At 45.2% G+C, this 14,566-nt stretch overlaps 1 protein-coding gene across 2 annotated transcripts in view; it reads right to left on the reverse strand.

The window, feature by feature from the left end:
• The window catches only part of NECAB2 (N-terminal EF-hand calcium binding protein 2), a 270,428-nt gene that overhangs the window by 220,988 nt on the left and 34,874 nt on the right, over positions 1-14,566 (reverse strand). For both annotated transcript variants that reach the window (XM_040329099.1, XM_040329100.1), the window contains exon 2: positions 1,517-1,541. In XM_040329099.1, coding sequence (XP_040185033.1) covers positions 1,517-1,541 — 25 coding nt within the window. The remainder of the gene's footprint in view (positions 1-1,516; positions 1,542-14,566) is intronic.

Below are 14,566 nucleotides of genomic sequence, written 5' to 3' on the forward strand. Positions count from 1 at the left end.
GGAGCGTTCACACAGTCGGAATTTACGAGAAGTTCGATGTGAGCTTTTGTTCGGAAATTCCGACAGTGTGTATGCTCCATCTAACTTTTTCTGTTGGAATTTTCGACAACAAAAATTTAAGAACTGGTTCTCAATTTTTCAGAAAAGCCGGCGTAAGCCCGCCTAATTCAAATTGTCCAGGCAGTGGGCGTGTTGTATTATAATGAGCCTTGACCCCACATAATTGACGCTCCTAACGAACGGCGCATGCGCCGTCCGTGAACGTATTCCAGTGCGCATGCTCGAAATCACGTCGCAAATAGTCAATGCTTTCGACGTGAACGTAACTTACGCACAGCCCTATTTGCGTACGACTTACGCAAACGGCGTAAACAACGGAAAAATCGGCGCTGTCCTGACGTCCATACTTAACATTGGCTACGCCTCATATAGCAGGGGTAACTTTACGCCGAAAAAAGCCTTATGTAAACTACGTAAATCAATGCGCCGGACGGACGTACATTTCTGAATCGGCGTATCCAGCTAATTTGCATATTCTACGCGTAAATCTACGGAAGCGCCCCTAGCGGCCAGCGTAAATATGCACTCCAAGGCCCCATACACACGAGAGGATTTATCCGCGAATACGATCCAGCGGATCGTTTCCGCGGATAAATCCTCTCGAGGATTTCAGCGGATTTCTCTGCGAATGAGTGTACTCACCATCGCATTGAAATCCGCGCCGAAATCCTCTGGCGATGACGTGTCGTGCCGTCGCCGCGATTATGACGCGGCGACGTGCGCGACGCTGTCATATAAGGAATTCCACGCATGCGTCGAATCATTACGACGCATGCGAGGGATCCCTTCGGACGGATGGATCCGGTGAGTCTATACAGACCAGCGGATCCATCCGTTGGCATGGATTCCAGCAGATAGATTTGTTTAGCATTTCAGCGAATATTCGATCTGCTGGAATCCATCCCAGGGGAGATATATCCGCGGAAACAGATCCGCTGGAGTGTACACACCATAGGATCTATCCGCTGAAACCCATTCGCTGGGATTTTTCAGCGGATGGATTCTATCGTGTGTATGGGGCCTTAGATACGACGGCGTAGGAGACTTACGCCGCTCGTATCTAGGCCAAATCTATGCGTAACTGATTCTATGAATCAGGCGCATAGATACGACCGCGCTCATTCGCACAATTACGACGGCGTATCTGGAGATACGCCGTCGTATGTCCTTTATGAATCTGGCCCACTCTGTGTATTCAACTGTTTGCTTTTAGTCTTTTTCTAGTTCAATTACCGGATGGCCTATCCCAGTCCCTGAAGCAGTCTCACTTTAACATCTGTATTATGATAAATTTATGTTATACATTTCACCGTACAATCCCATAGGTGGCTCTTCGAAAGAGATTCATTACACTCAACTGTTTATGCGGAAAAGGCAGGATTTTCTTTAAGAAGTAAATATTCCAGAACTATACCAAAAAGAGAAACGTAAAAAAAAAAATATTGATTCTACTTACCATTCTTATCAGCTCGACGGAATATCTAAAAGAAAAAAAAATGAAATAACGTTATTGGCATTGGCATAATGAAAGTAAAACACATGTAGCGCTACCCCCGCAAGGGCCGCTGATTTTTCCCAGGCAGGGTGGATTTAAATTTAAATCAAGTCGATTGAAATCACCATTTAATTCATGATTTAAATCACTAGTAAAAGGCCTTGATTTAAAGGGGTTGTAAAGGTAAAAAAATATATATTAAAGATTCTAACTACCAGCAAGAATAAGTCCTTACATTTAAAGAGCACCTGTCATTTCAGATCCATCATGGCAGCGCCTATTAGCGGGCATCCACTCACCTGCTGCCGCCACGTTCCTCACCTTGTTGTGTCACTGCCACATCACCAGCCGTCCCATTAAAGTGAATGGGACTGTCAGTGAGTCAACGACGGGTCAGAGGAGGAGCCGCTGCAGGACAGAGATGACAGTTGCTCTTTAAAAATTATGATTTAAAGGGGTTGTAAAGGTAAAAAAAAATAAAAAAATCCTAAAGAGCTTCCTTTACCTTACTGCAGTCCTCCTTCACTTACCTCATCCTTAGATTTTGATTTTAAATGTCCTTGTTTCTTCTGAGAAATCCTCACTTCCTGTTCTTCTGTTTGTAACTCGACAACAGTAATGCAAGGCTTTCTCCCTGGTGTGGAGTGTCGTGCTCGCCCCTCCCTTGAGGGGGCAAGCAGGAGAGTCAGGACGCTCTCTATGTTGCAGATAGGGAAAGGAGCTGTGTGTTAGTGGGCGTTCTGACTCTCCTGTAGTCCAAGGGAGGGGGCGAGCACGACACTCCACACCAGGGAGAAAGCCTTGCATTACTGTGTGGAGTTACAGACAGAAGAACAGGAAGTGAGGATTTCTCAGAAGAAATAAGGACATTTAAAAGCAAAATGGAAGGATGAGGTAAGTAAAGGAGGACTGCACTAAGGTAAAGGAAGATATTTAGGAAAAAAATGTTTTACCTTTACAACCCCTTTAAGTCATAATTTTTAAAGAGCAACTGTCATCTCTGTCCTGCAGTGGCTCCTCCTCTGATCTGACGTTGACTCATCGACAGTCCCATTCACTTTAAGGCCTCATTTCCACTGGCGTTTTTACAGCCACGTTTCTGAGCGTTTTTTACAGCTTAAAAACGCCTGTCCATGTTATTCTATGGCTTCATTCCCACATAGGCGTTTTTGAGCTGCAAGTGGCATAGACGTTTTTGAGCTGTAAAAAAAACGCGGGACCAGGGCGTTCTGAAGCTCCAGAGTAGAGCTGTAAAAATGCCAGACGTTAAAAAACGCTCAAAAACGCGCAAAAACGCTCAAAAACGCGCAAAAACGCTCAAAAACGCGACCGCGGCATTTTTAAAGCTGCAGCTCACAAAAAAAAAAAATTTTTTTTTTTTTTTTTTTTTTTTTTACAAAATAAACATGGACAGGCGTTTTTAAGCTGTAAAAAAGCCTAACAACAGTGGCTGTAAAAACGCCAGTGGAAATGAAGCCTTATGGGACGGCTGGTGATGTGGAAGTGACACAACAAGATGAGTGACGTGGCAGCAGCAGGTGAGGGGATGCCCGCTAACAGGCGCTGCCATGATGGATCTGAAATGACAGGTGCTCTTTAAATGTAAGGACTTAGGGCCAGATTCTGAAAGGACTTACGACGGCGCAGCACCATGTACGCCGTCGTAAGTCCTAATCCGACCCGTCATATATATGCGCCTGATTCTTAGAATCAGCTACGCATAGATAGCTGTTAGATCCAACAGGCGTAAGTCTCTTACGCCGTCGGATCGTAACTGCATTTGTACGCTGGCCGCTAGGTGTCGCTTCCGTCGAATTCTGCGTCGAGTATGCAAATTAGCTAGATACGCGAATTCCCGAACGTACGCCTGGCCGACGCAGTAAAGTTACGCCGTTTACGTTAGGCTTTTCCCGGCGTATAGTTGCCCCTGCTATATGGTGGCATAAGTGCGGCGTAACAATGTTAAATATGGCCGTCGTTCCCGCATCGAAATTTGAAAATTTTGCGTCGTTTGCGGAACTCGTCCGTGAATGGGGCTGGATGTAATTTACGTCCACGTCAAAACCAATACGTCCTTGCGCCGTATTAGGAGCAATGCACACTGGGAGATTTCCGTGGATGGCGCATGCGCCTTTTGTGAAAAACATCAATCACGTCGGGTCACAGTACATTTACATAAAACACGCCCCCCTGATCCAAATTTGAATTAGGTGGGCTTACGCCGGCTAATTTACGCCGCCGCAACTTACGGAGCAAGTGCTTTGAGAATACAGCACTTGCCCGTCTAAGTTGCGGCGGCGTAACGTAAATCGGATACGTTACGCCGCCGCAGAGATACGCAGAACTACGAGAATCTGGCCCTAAATCTTGCTGGTAGTTAGAATCTTTAATATTTGCAAACAAAATGAAGGTTTTCTATTTAGAATAATAATCTGTCATTATAAGGCTGACCATTAGAAGCATGACTCCCAAATGCAGAGGCATGATGGGACTTGTAGTTCTGTAACAGCTGAAGGGCCCCCGGTTTGGCATACTGCACACACAGCTGTGTGCTTGGTGCTGGCAGCCCGAGAGTCTGGAACTCCCGACATGCAATGATTGATTGTATTCTGTTGTAGTGCTAGACCATTTTCCTCCCCTGCAGTCTCTATCATGCCTTCTCCATAGTCAGCATCATAAGGCTGGAGCACCTTTACAGCCATATAAATACCTCCAGTCAGGAAGAGAATGTGCTGAAAGCATGTTGTTAAAGTCGGTAATCAGAAGGCTCAGGCTGACTTGTGCTAAGCTGTTTTGTATTGATTTTTTTTTTTTTTTATTATTACATCTAGATACCCTACTTCTCTTTAACCACTTCCCGACGGCCGTACGACTATATACGGACGCAGGGTGGTTCTACTTCTCTTTAAACATTTATGACTCTGATGGAAAGCTTCAGGTAAATAGGCAGAAAATAGGTTTCAAGGAAGCAACAAACACTTGGACCAAGAGAGGACGCACAAACGACTTATTTCAGTGTTGTGTGTAGCACCTTCCTAGTTAGGTGCTGGGCTGTCAGGCAAATGTAATTCTTTTTGTGCTCTTCTGTAGTCAATGGATTGCTTTGGGCTGAACGGGGGTTCCACAGCCAGCTTGGTTGCTTTTCCCTGTTTTCTGGAAAGCTAAAGAACCTAGGGCCAGATTCAGGTACAATTACGTTGCTCCGCGACAGCGTAACGTATCTGATTTACGTTACCCCGCCACAAGTTTACAGCGTAAGTGCCTGATTCACAAAGCTCTTACCTGTAAACTTGCGGCGGTGTAACGTAAATCCGCTCGGCGCAAGCCCGCCTAATTCAAATGGGGCGGGCACCATTTAAATTAGGCGCGTTCCCGCGCCGAACGTACTGTGCATGCTCCGTCGGGAAAATTACCCGACGTGCATTGCGCTAAATGACGTCGCACGGACGTCATTGGTTTGACGTTAACGTAAATGGCGTCCAGCGACATTCACGGACGACTTACGCAAACGACGTGAAATTTAAAATTTCAACGCGGGAACGACGGCCATACTTAACATTGCTTAGACCACCTAGGAGGCAGTCCTAACTTTACGACGCGTATCGCTACGGAAACGACGTAAATTTAGATCGACGGGCATCGCGGACGTTCGTGAATTGCCGTAACTAGTCATTTGCATATTCTACGCCGACCGCAATGGCCTCGCCACCTAGCGGCCGGCCTAGAATTGCATCCTAAGATCCGACGGTGTAAGTCAATTACACCTGTCGGATCTTAGGGCTATCTATGCGTAACCTGATTCTATGAATCAGCCGCATAGTTAGGACAGGGATACGACGGCGTATCAGGAGATACCCCGTCGTATCTCTTTTGTGAATCTGGCCCATAGGTGTGGTGCAGACTTAGGCCCAGATCCACGTAGCGCGGAGCATTTGTAAGTCCGGCGTAGTGTATCTCAGATACGCTACGCCGCCGTAACTTACAGCGTATTTCCCGTATTCAAAGAATTTGCACCGTAAGTTACGGCGGCGTAGTGTAAATGTGTCGGCGTAAGGGCGCGCAATTCAAATCACTAAGTTGTGGGCGTGTTTTATGTGAATACGTCTTGACCCCACGTAAATGACTTTTTTTTGAACGGCGCATGCGCCGTCCGTGGGCGTATCCCAGTGCGCATGCTCCAAATTAACCCGCAACAAGCCAATGCTTTCGACGTGAACGTAATTCTACGCAAAGCCCTATTCGCGAACGTTTTTCGCAAATGACGTAAACAACGTAAAATTCGACGCTGGCCCGACGTCCACACTTAACATCGGCTACGCCTCATATAGCAGGGGTAACTTTACGCCGGAAAAAGCCTTACGGAAACGATGTAAAAAAAATGCGCCGGCCGAACGTACGTGGATTGGCGTATCTAGCTAATTTGGATACTCGACGCAGAAATCGACGGAAGCGCCACCTAGCGCCCAGCGTAAATATGCACCTTAGATCCGACGGCGTACTAAGACGTACGGCAGTCGGATCTAGCCCAGCTTCAGGCGTATCTTGTTTTGTGGATACAAAACACAGATACGCCGGAGCAACCTAGAGGTTACGCGGTGTATTAATAGATACGCGGTCTCTGAAAAAGAGAGGCGAAGGACTAACGGGGCTGGTTGAGCGGGCTAGATCCTCTCACTCCCTTATAGGGAGTCCCTCTGCCCCGTTGGGCTTCAAAGCGGAGCAGGTAGGGCGGGCTGTGTGGGAGGACCCCTTCACACACCCGCCATTGCCACCCGGGGCATGGAGAAAGGTGGCAGATTGCCTCTGGGGGAGGCCTGCCTACTCCCAACTCCTGCAGTCCGGCTCCTCTCTCAAGTACACGCACAAAATACACTTAAAAAAAAAAATAGATACGCCAGCGTAACTGCTTCGTGGATCTGGCCCTTAATGAGCAGGGGAGGTGTGCCCAGAAGGTGGCTGGAGAGAACATAAATAGTCGGAGGCTGGAGCAGCAGGGTTTTTGTTCATGGAGGATCACCATCCTGCCTGATCGCTCCGTTCTTAGGGTAGAGCCATCAGTGGGAACCTGCAGCTGGAATCAATGCTGCAGCCATCTAGGTGAGCATGATTATTTATTTTTTTATCTTCCCATACATTTCCTATGGGGAAATTTGCTTTGATAAACAAGTGCTTTAGATTCCAAGCATGTTTCTGGAACAAATTATGCTCGCAATCCAAGGTTTTACTGTACTTCTCTTTTAAAGTGTAAAAGGGTGGGATGAAGTTTTACAGGAAAAGAAATAATTTACATATATATTCAGCTGCCTGGATATAATAATCCTTTCTACATTAGTTGTCACTGATGCTAACCTCTACTCATGCCGCGTACACACGACCGTTTTTCATGAAGAGAAAAATTAAATTTTTTAAATTGGTCGTGAAAAACGGTCATGTGTAGGCTCCAGAGCATTTTTCTCAACGAGAAAAATGGGCATTAAAAATTCAGAACCTGCTGTATTTTTTCTCGTCGTCGTTTTTCTCGTCATGAAAAACAGTCATGTGTACGCTTTAACGAGGGGGGGGGGGGGGGGGAACGAGCATGCTCAGAAGCAAGTTATGAGACGGGAAATTAGCATAATCAGCCCAAAGGGTGGCGCCATTCTAATGGCACTTCCCCTTAATAGTGCCGTTGTATGTGTTTGTACGTCAACGCGCTTTGCTCGAGCATTTTTTATCACGATCGTATGTATGCAAAGCAGGCTTGAGAGGAATCACGTTGAGAAAAACGTTGTTTTTTTCCATGACATGAATAATGGTCGTGTGTACGCGGCATTACACATTTATTGATCATATGCTTACCTTAAAGCCTCTATTTATTACTGTAATGCATTCAGACTGCATATATACTATAGTAATAAATAAATGCTGTTATTTTAGTTTTGATTTACTTGCTATGTGCTACAGCAAGGGTTAAAATACTCTTACAAAAAGACCAGAGAGCATGAAACTGGCTGAATGTAAATGTAGGTCTTAGGTTGACATCTACCTGCAGTCACTGCAAAACCCTTTATTTTAAATCCCAAAGGGTGCAGATATAGATTGTCAGAATTTAATACATGCGCATGATTATTATTATACAGTCTTACCATGGAAGCTCACAAATGTCGGAACACCTCAGGGCCAGTTGGCTAAAAGCACTTGGGGGAAACCTACCTGTGCCCACCATGCACTGATACACTAGAGATTTCTTCTAGAAGTATATCCCCTTCCCCCCCCCTCCTGTAGTCATAAAAAAAAAAAACGATGTGGGCACAGTGGGGGACAATTGATGTGGGCACAGTGGCGACAATTGATGTGGGCACAGTGGCGACAATTGATGTGGGCACAGTGGCGACAATTGATGTGGGCACAGTGGCGACAATTGATGTGGGCACAGAGGCGACAATTGATGTGGGCACAGTGGCGACAATTGATGTGGGCACAGTGGCGACAATTGATGTGGGCACAGTGGCGACAATTGATGTGGGCACAGTGGCGACAATTGATGTGGGCACAGTGGGGACAATTGATGTGGGCACAGTGGCGACAATTGATATGGGCACAATTGATGTGGGCACAGTGGGGACAATTGATGTGGGCACAGTGGGGACAATTGATGTGGGCACAGTGGGGACAATTGATGTGGGCACAGTGGCGACAATTGATGTGGGCACAGTGGCGACAATTGATGTGGGCACAGTGGCGACAATTGATGTGGGCACAGTGGCGACAATTGATGTGGGCACAGTGGCGACAATTGATGTGGGCACAGTGGCGACAATTGATGTGGGCACAGTGGCGACAATTGATGTGGGCACAGTGGCGACAATTGATGTGGGCACAGTGGCGACAATTGATGTGGGCACAGTGGCGACAATTGATGTGGGCACAGTGGGGACAATTGATGGCATGGCACAGTGGCTGCATTTGATGGCACAGTGGCTGTGTTTTGCATGGCACAGTGGTGACAATTAATGGCACAGTGGTAACAATTGATGGCATGGCACATTGGCTGCATTTGATGGGCAAAGTGGCTGCCTTTGATGGGCACAGTGGCTGCCTTTGATGGGCCCAGTGAGGTTGCAATTGTCTTTTTTTTTTTTCATTTGTTTGCGCCCCCCTAAAAATTTTGAGCACCAGCCGCCACTGCTTTCAAGTGAAAGACATTTGTTTTAATGCCCCTGACCACCAATGTCGGGGGATTCGTGGTCAGGCCACCAATTTCAAAAACGGGGGGGGGGGGGGGATTCGTATATGGAAGTGAACTAACCACTTCCCATCCGAGCCAATTCTGGCACGTCATGTAAAAATCTTCTTTTTTTCTAGAACATTACTCAATTCCCCAAACATTATACATGTTTGTTTTTGGCAGAGACCGTAGGGGGAAAAAACTGTTTCGTAAATAAAAATAAAAACAGTTAGCTTCATTTTTCAAAAGATGATGTTATGTCGAGTAAATAGAGAGCCAACATGTCCCGCTTTAAAATTGTGCACACTAGTGGAATGGCGCCAAACTTCGGTACTTAAAAATCTCCACAGGCAAAGCGTTACAGCTTTTTTACAGGTTACCTGCTTAGAGTTACAGAGGAGGTCTTGGCAGTGGCGTACCGACGGGGGTGCGGTCCGCCCCGGTTGCCACACATTAGGGGGGGTGTCAGCCCGGTAATGTGCAGGGGTCCAGATCTGGGGTGGGGGGCTGTGTAATGTACAGGGGTCCAAAGCTGGGGTTGTGGGCTGTGTAATGTGCAAGGGTCCAAAGCTGGGGTGGGGGGCTGTGTAATGCGCAGGGGTCCAGAGCTGGGGTGGGGCTGTGTAATGTGCAAGGGTCAAAAGCTGGGGTGGGGGGCTGTGTAATGTGCAGGGGTCCAGAGCTGGAGTGGTGGGCTGTGTAATGTGCAAGGTTCCAGACCTATGGGGGGCTGTGTAATGTGCAGGGGTCCAGAGCTCGGGTAGGGGGCTGTGTAATGTGCAGGGGTCCAAGGCTGGAGTGGTGAGCTGTGTAATGTGCAAAGTTTAAGACCTATGGGGGGCTGTGTAGTGTAAAAGGGTCCAGGGGTGCAGTTGTGGAGTGGGGGTACACAGTATTGACAAAGAGATATTGGGGGGGATGCAGCAATATCTTACATGTGTGGTTTTACCGCCGTTTACATATGTGGGCACGACTTACATATGCGTTCGCTTCTGTGGATGCATTAAGGTGAAAAAACATGAAGGTTTACATACAACCCCTTTAAGTCAGAAGTCCTTATCGGCACACTTGCTCCAGGTCAGTGACCCCAAGTATAGAAGCAAAGAGTCAGCATTCACTTAGATATCCTTTCCAGAAAGAAGAAGTCAGCGGTGGTGACCTCCATGTTTCTTTCATGACAGGTTTCTTTTAAGTCAGTCAGTTTGTTAGTCCAGGTTCATGTAGACTGATGATGTGCTGACATTACCTCAGACAATGATAGGTATGACCCTCTGTTCCTCCATCAAGCTTTATTGTTCCCTTTTCTTTCTTAATCAGTGAATTTGCAAAGGACTTATCAGTTCCAAACAGCAAAAACCTTGGATCCTTTTATAGCAGTAAGAACTGAGGTCTTCATTCATGTGAGTTAAAGCGATATTATTTGAAGTATACCAATTCTTGGATGTGATGGCTGCATTAGTTTCCTTTGTTAAAGGGGTTGTAAAGGTAAAAAATGTTTTCCCTAAATGTCTTCCTTTACCTTAGTGCAGTCCTCCTTCACTTACCTCATCCTTCCATTTTGCTTTTAACCACTTAAGGACCCGCTCACGACTATATACGTCCTGTTTTTAAAGATGGATATCTCGGGAACGGCAGCAGCTGCTGCCACAACCGAGATATCCATCTTTTCCTTGAGCGGTCCTGTTAACGATAACGGTGGTCTCCACGGCGCATTCGCCGCAAGATCACCATTATCGGCGGCGGAGCCGTCGGCATCGGCGGAAGCGATAGCGTCCTCTCTCCTGCTTGCCGTGGATGCGAGTGAGGGCAAGATGGCCCCCATCCGTCCCCATAGCATAGCAGGGCCGGAAGTGACGTCAAAACGTCACTTACGCCCATGCTTTTTAAAGCAATATTTTCTTGTTGTCATATTTTCGAATGACAATTATTTTTTTTTGCATTTAAGTCTAAATATGAGATCTGAAGTCCGTGTTCTTGACGGTCAGAATTTTGTGTGACCGTGTGTATGCAACACAAGTTTGAGCCAAAATTCCGTCGGAAAAAATCCACGGTTTCTTGTCGGAATTTCCGATCGTGTGTATTCTTAGGACTAAAATGGCGTTTTAGTCCCATTTTAGTCATCTGCAATTGTTTTAGTTTTAGTCGACTAACTCTCCAGTACATTTTAGTTGACTAAAACTAATTTTAGTTGTCTAAATTTCGAATGGGTGTAGTTAAAGGGGTTGTAAAGGTTTGTTTTTTTTATTTTCTAAATAGGTTCCTTTAAGCTAGTGCATTGTTGGTTCACTTACCTTTTCCTTCGATTTGCCTTCTAAATGTATTTTTTTTCTTTGTCTGAATTTCTCACTTCCTGTTCCTCTTCAGTAAGCTGTTCTGGCTGATTAACCCCCAGGGATGTAGTCCCAAGGGAGGGGGTGAGCACGCTGACTAACCTCCAGCCAGAACGACTCGGATGATGGGGGAAAGCTTACCGAGAAGAAACAGGAAGTGAGAAATTCAGACAAAGGAAAAAAAACATTTAGAAGGGAAATCGAAGGAAAAGGTAAGTGAACCAACAATGCACTAGCTTAAAGGAACCAATTTAGAAATAAAAAACGAACCTTTACAACCCCTTTAAATTGTAATGTATTTTTTTTACATTTCTCTACAATTTCCAAACTCATTATACACTGATGGAGTGAAAACTCTCATATGCTATTATTTATGGTATTGAGGTATGAGCACTACAGACTTGTGTTTATTTTGAAGTCAGATTTCAATTTAGTTTTAGTCTTACGCCTTGTACACACGATAGGAATTTCTGATGGACTAAAATCTGATGTAATTTTTCGCCAGAATTCCAATCAAGCTGTCTTCCGTCAGTCGTGCATACACACTGTCAGACCATACCCGACCGTACAAAACGTAGTGACGTAAAACACTACGACGAGCCAAGAAAAATGAAGTTCAGTGCTTCCGAGCATGCGTCGACTTGATTCTGAGCATGCGTAGGAATTTTCTCAGACGGAGTTCCACATAGCGATCGGAATTTCCCATAGGATTTTACTCTAAAACATGTTCTATTTTTTCACTCTGATGGAAAAAAATCCTTTGGGCCCACACACGATAGGAATTTCTGATGAAAAAATTCCATCAGACTGTTTTCATCAGAAATTCCTATCGAGTGTACAAGGCATTAGTCTTTTGACTAAAATGGCATTTTAGTTTTAGTCCCATTTTAGTCTTATGAATAAAATGCCATTTTAGTTTTAGTTGTATTTTCGTCATCTCAGTTGTTTTCGTTTTAGTCGTATTTTAGTTGATTAACCACTTGAGACCCGCGCTGTAGACGAAAGACGTCCACAGCGCGGCTCTCAAGTGCCGGGTGGACGTCACTGGACGTCCTTCTATTTGTCCTTCTATTTGCAGTAGCAAATGCTATAAAAGCAGTGCCAGGCGCATCGCTGAGATGCCGATGCGCGTGCCTGGCGGCCGCGATGTCTGCCAGGTTTCCCGCGATCGGCGGTGACAGCAGGGGCGTGGAGCTCTGTGTGTAAACACAGAGCTCCATGTCCTGTCAGGGAGAGAGGAGACCGATGCTGTGTCCCTTGTACATAGGGACACAGATCGGTCACCTCCCCCAGTCAGTCCCCCTCCACACACAGTTAGAATCACTCCCAGTTTACACATTTAACCCCTTCCTCGCCCCTAGAGTTAACCCCTTCACTGCCAGTCACATTTATACAGTAATCAATGCATTTTTTAGCACTGTTCGCTGTGTAAATGTGAATGGTCCCAAAATAGTGTCAAAAGCGTCCGATATGTCCGCCGCAATATCGCAGGCCTGGCAAAAAAAAAAAAAACGCAGATCGCCGCCATTACTAGTAAAAAATAAAAAAAATCATAAATCTATCCCCTATTTTGTAGGCGCTATAACTTTTGCGCAAACCAATCAATATACGCTTATTGCGTTTTTTTTTTACAAAAAATATGTCGAAGAAGAATATGTATCGGCCTAAACTGAGGAAAAAAATCGTTTTTTTTTTTTTTAAATGGGATATTATTATAACAAAAAGTAAAAAATTGTGTTTTTTTTTTACATTTTCTGTCTTTTTTTGTTTATAGCGCAAAAAATAAAAACCGCAGAGGTGATCAAATACCACCAAAAGAAAGCTCTATTTGTGGGAAAAACATGTATAAAAAATAATTTGGGTACAGCATTGTATGACCGCGCAATTGTCATTCAAAATGCGTCAGCGCTGAAAGCTGAAAATTGGTCTGGGCAGGAAGGGGGTTTAAGTGCCCAGTAAGGAAGTGGTTAAAATAGTATTCATTTAGTCGACTAAAATGTTTTTGTCGACGAAATGAATACTGGTGGGTAAGAAAACAGCTTTCTAATTTATTAATCTAGTACATTATTATACAATATACACAAATCACCGCTACACTTTTATGGTTTTAATCGCATTAAATCACCCAATTTATGTTGGAGAAAACGGTTGTTTTGTAGAACAAAGAAACAGAAGTGAGAATTCATCTAAAATAACTGCACTAAATATAGCGCCAATTTCATATTAGATCAAAACAATTATTTGCATCTCTAACAGGGTTCTTAGGCCAAATTAAACTGAAGTAATTAGACAAAGAAAAGTTAAAAATAAAACACTTGGCAAAGTAACAAGCTGATAAAAATATGTTATCCAATTATTAAATCAAAACGGATAAAAAGATTTATACACAAAAAGCAGAAAGTGATCCAGCCCTGGAGGTCCGGCCCCATGTTCCTCCCACCAATCAACATCATCCCAGCCGGTGAGACCTGCCAGGGAGTGCAAATCATATTTCAGAAAGTGGTTAGGCTCTGCGGTCATTTTCATTTTGGAATCACACAAGCCAATGCCTTGCCAAATGCACTAGAAAAAGAAGTGAGTGAATTAGGCAGGCTGGTTGTATCCAAGCTGATGAAATCGGTCGACTTAGTACATTCAGCCTGCCGACTAACGTTTCAAATCTCGGCCGATTCGAACCATGTATGGCCGGCTTAAAGCTGGCCATACCTGTAAGGCCTCGTACACACGACCGAACATGTCCGCTGAAACTGGTCAGGCGGACCAGTTTCAGTGGACATGTTCGGTCGTGTGTAGGGCCGACCGGACAATTTTCCGGCCGACCGGACAGGTTTCCAGCGGACAAATGTGTCTTAGCATGCTAAGAAACATGTCCGCTGGAACCATGTCCGTCGGACATGTCAGATGATCAGTACGACTCATTGGACATGTCCGCTCGGCCGAAATCCCCCGCATGCGTCGAAGTGATTTGACGCATGCGTGGAAGCATTGAACTTCCAGGGTCGCGCACATCGTCGCGGCCACGTCACCACGTTCGCAGTCCGCGGGGATTTTGGTCTGATGGTGTGTACACACATCAGACCAAAATCTGGCAGCAGACATGTCCGATGAAAACGGTCCGGCGGACCGTTTTCATCGGACCGGTCCGGTCGTGTGTACAAGGCCTCAAGCTTTATCTAGTTCAGTCCAGTGCGTTGAACCAGAGAAATTCATAGGTTTTCCCCTCTGGGCTACACAGTATGGATGGATGGATGGATCTCCCATTGCCACTACTGTATTCTGAGAGCTGGCGCCTGTGTCAGAACACTCAAACATTAACTGCGGCTGAAATCACTCATTGGCTGACTTTATTTCAGTTTCAGTCAAAGTTTGTTAAGATAAGTGGTGAAAAAAATTCCCTTTGCAAAGAATAACTAATCAAGTGCAAGGAAAATAAGAAAAAAATATATTTTTGCTTGCACATGATTGGATATTGGA

This window comes from Rana temporaria, chromosome 11 (assembly GCF_905171775.1).
Source record: "Rana temporaria chromosome 11, aRanTem1.1, whole genome shotgun sequence".
Lineage (NCBI taxonomy): Eukaryota > Metazoa > Chordata > Amphibia > Anura > Ranidae > Rana > Rana temporaria.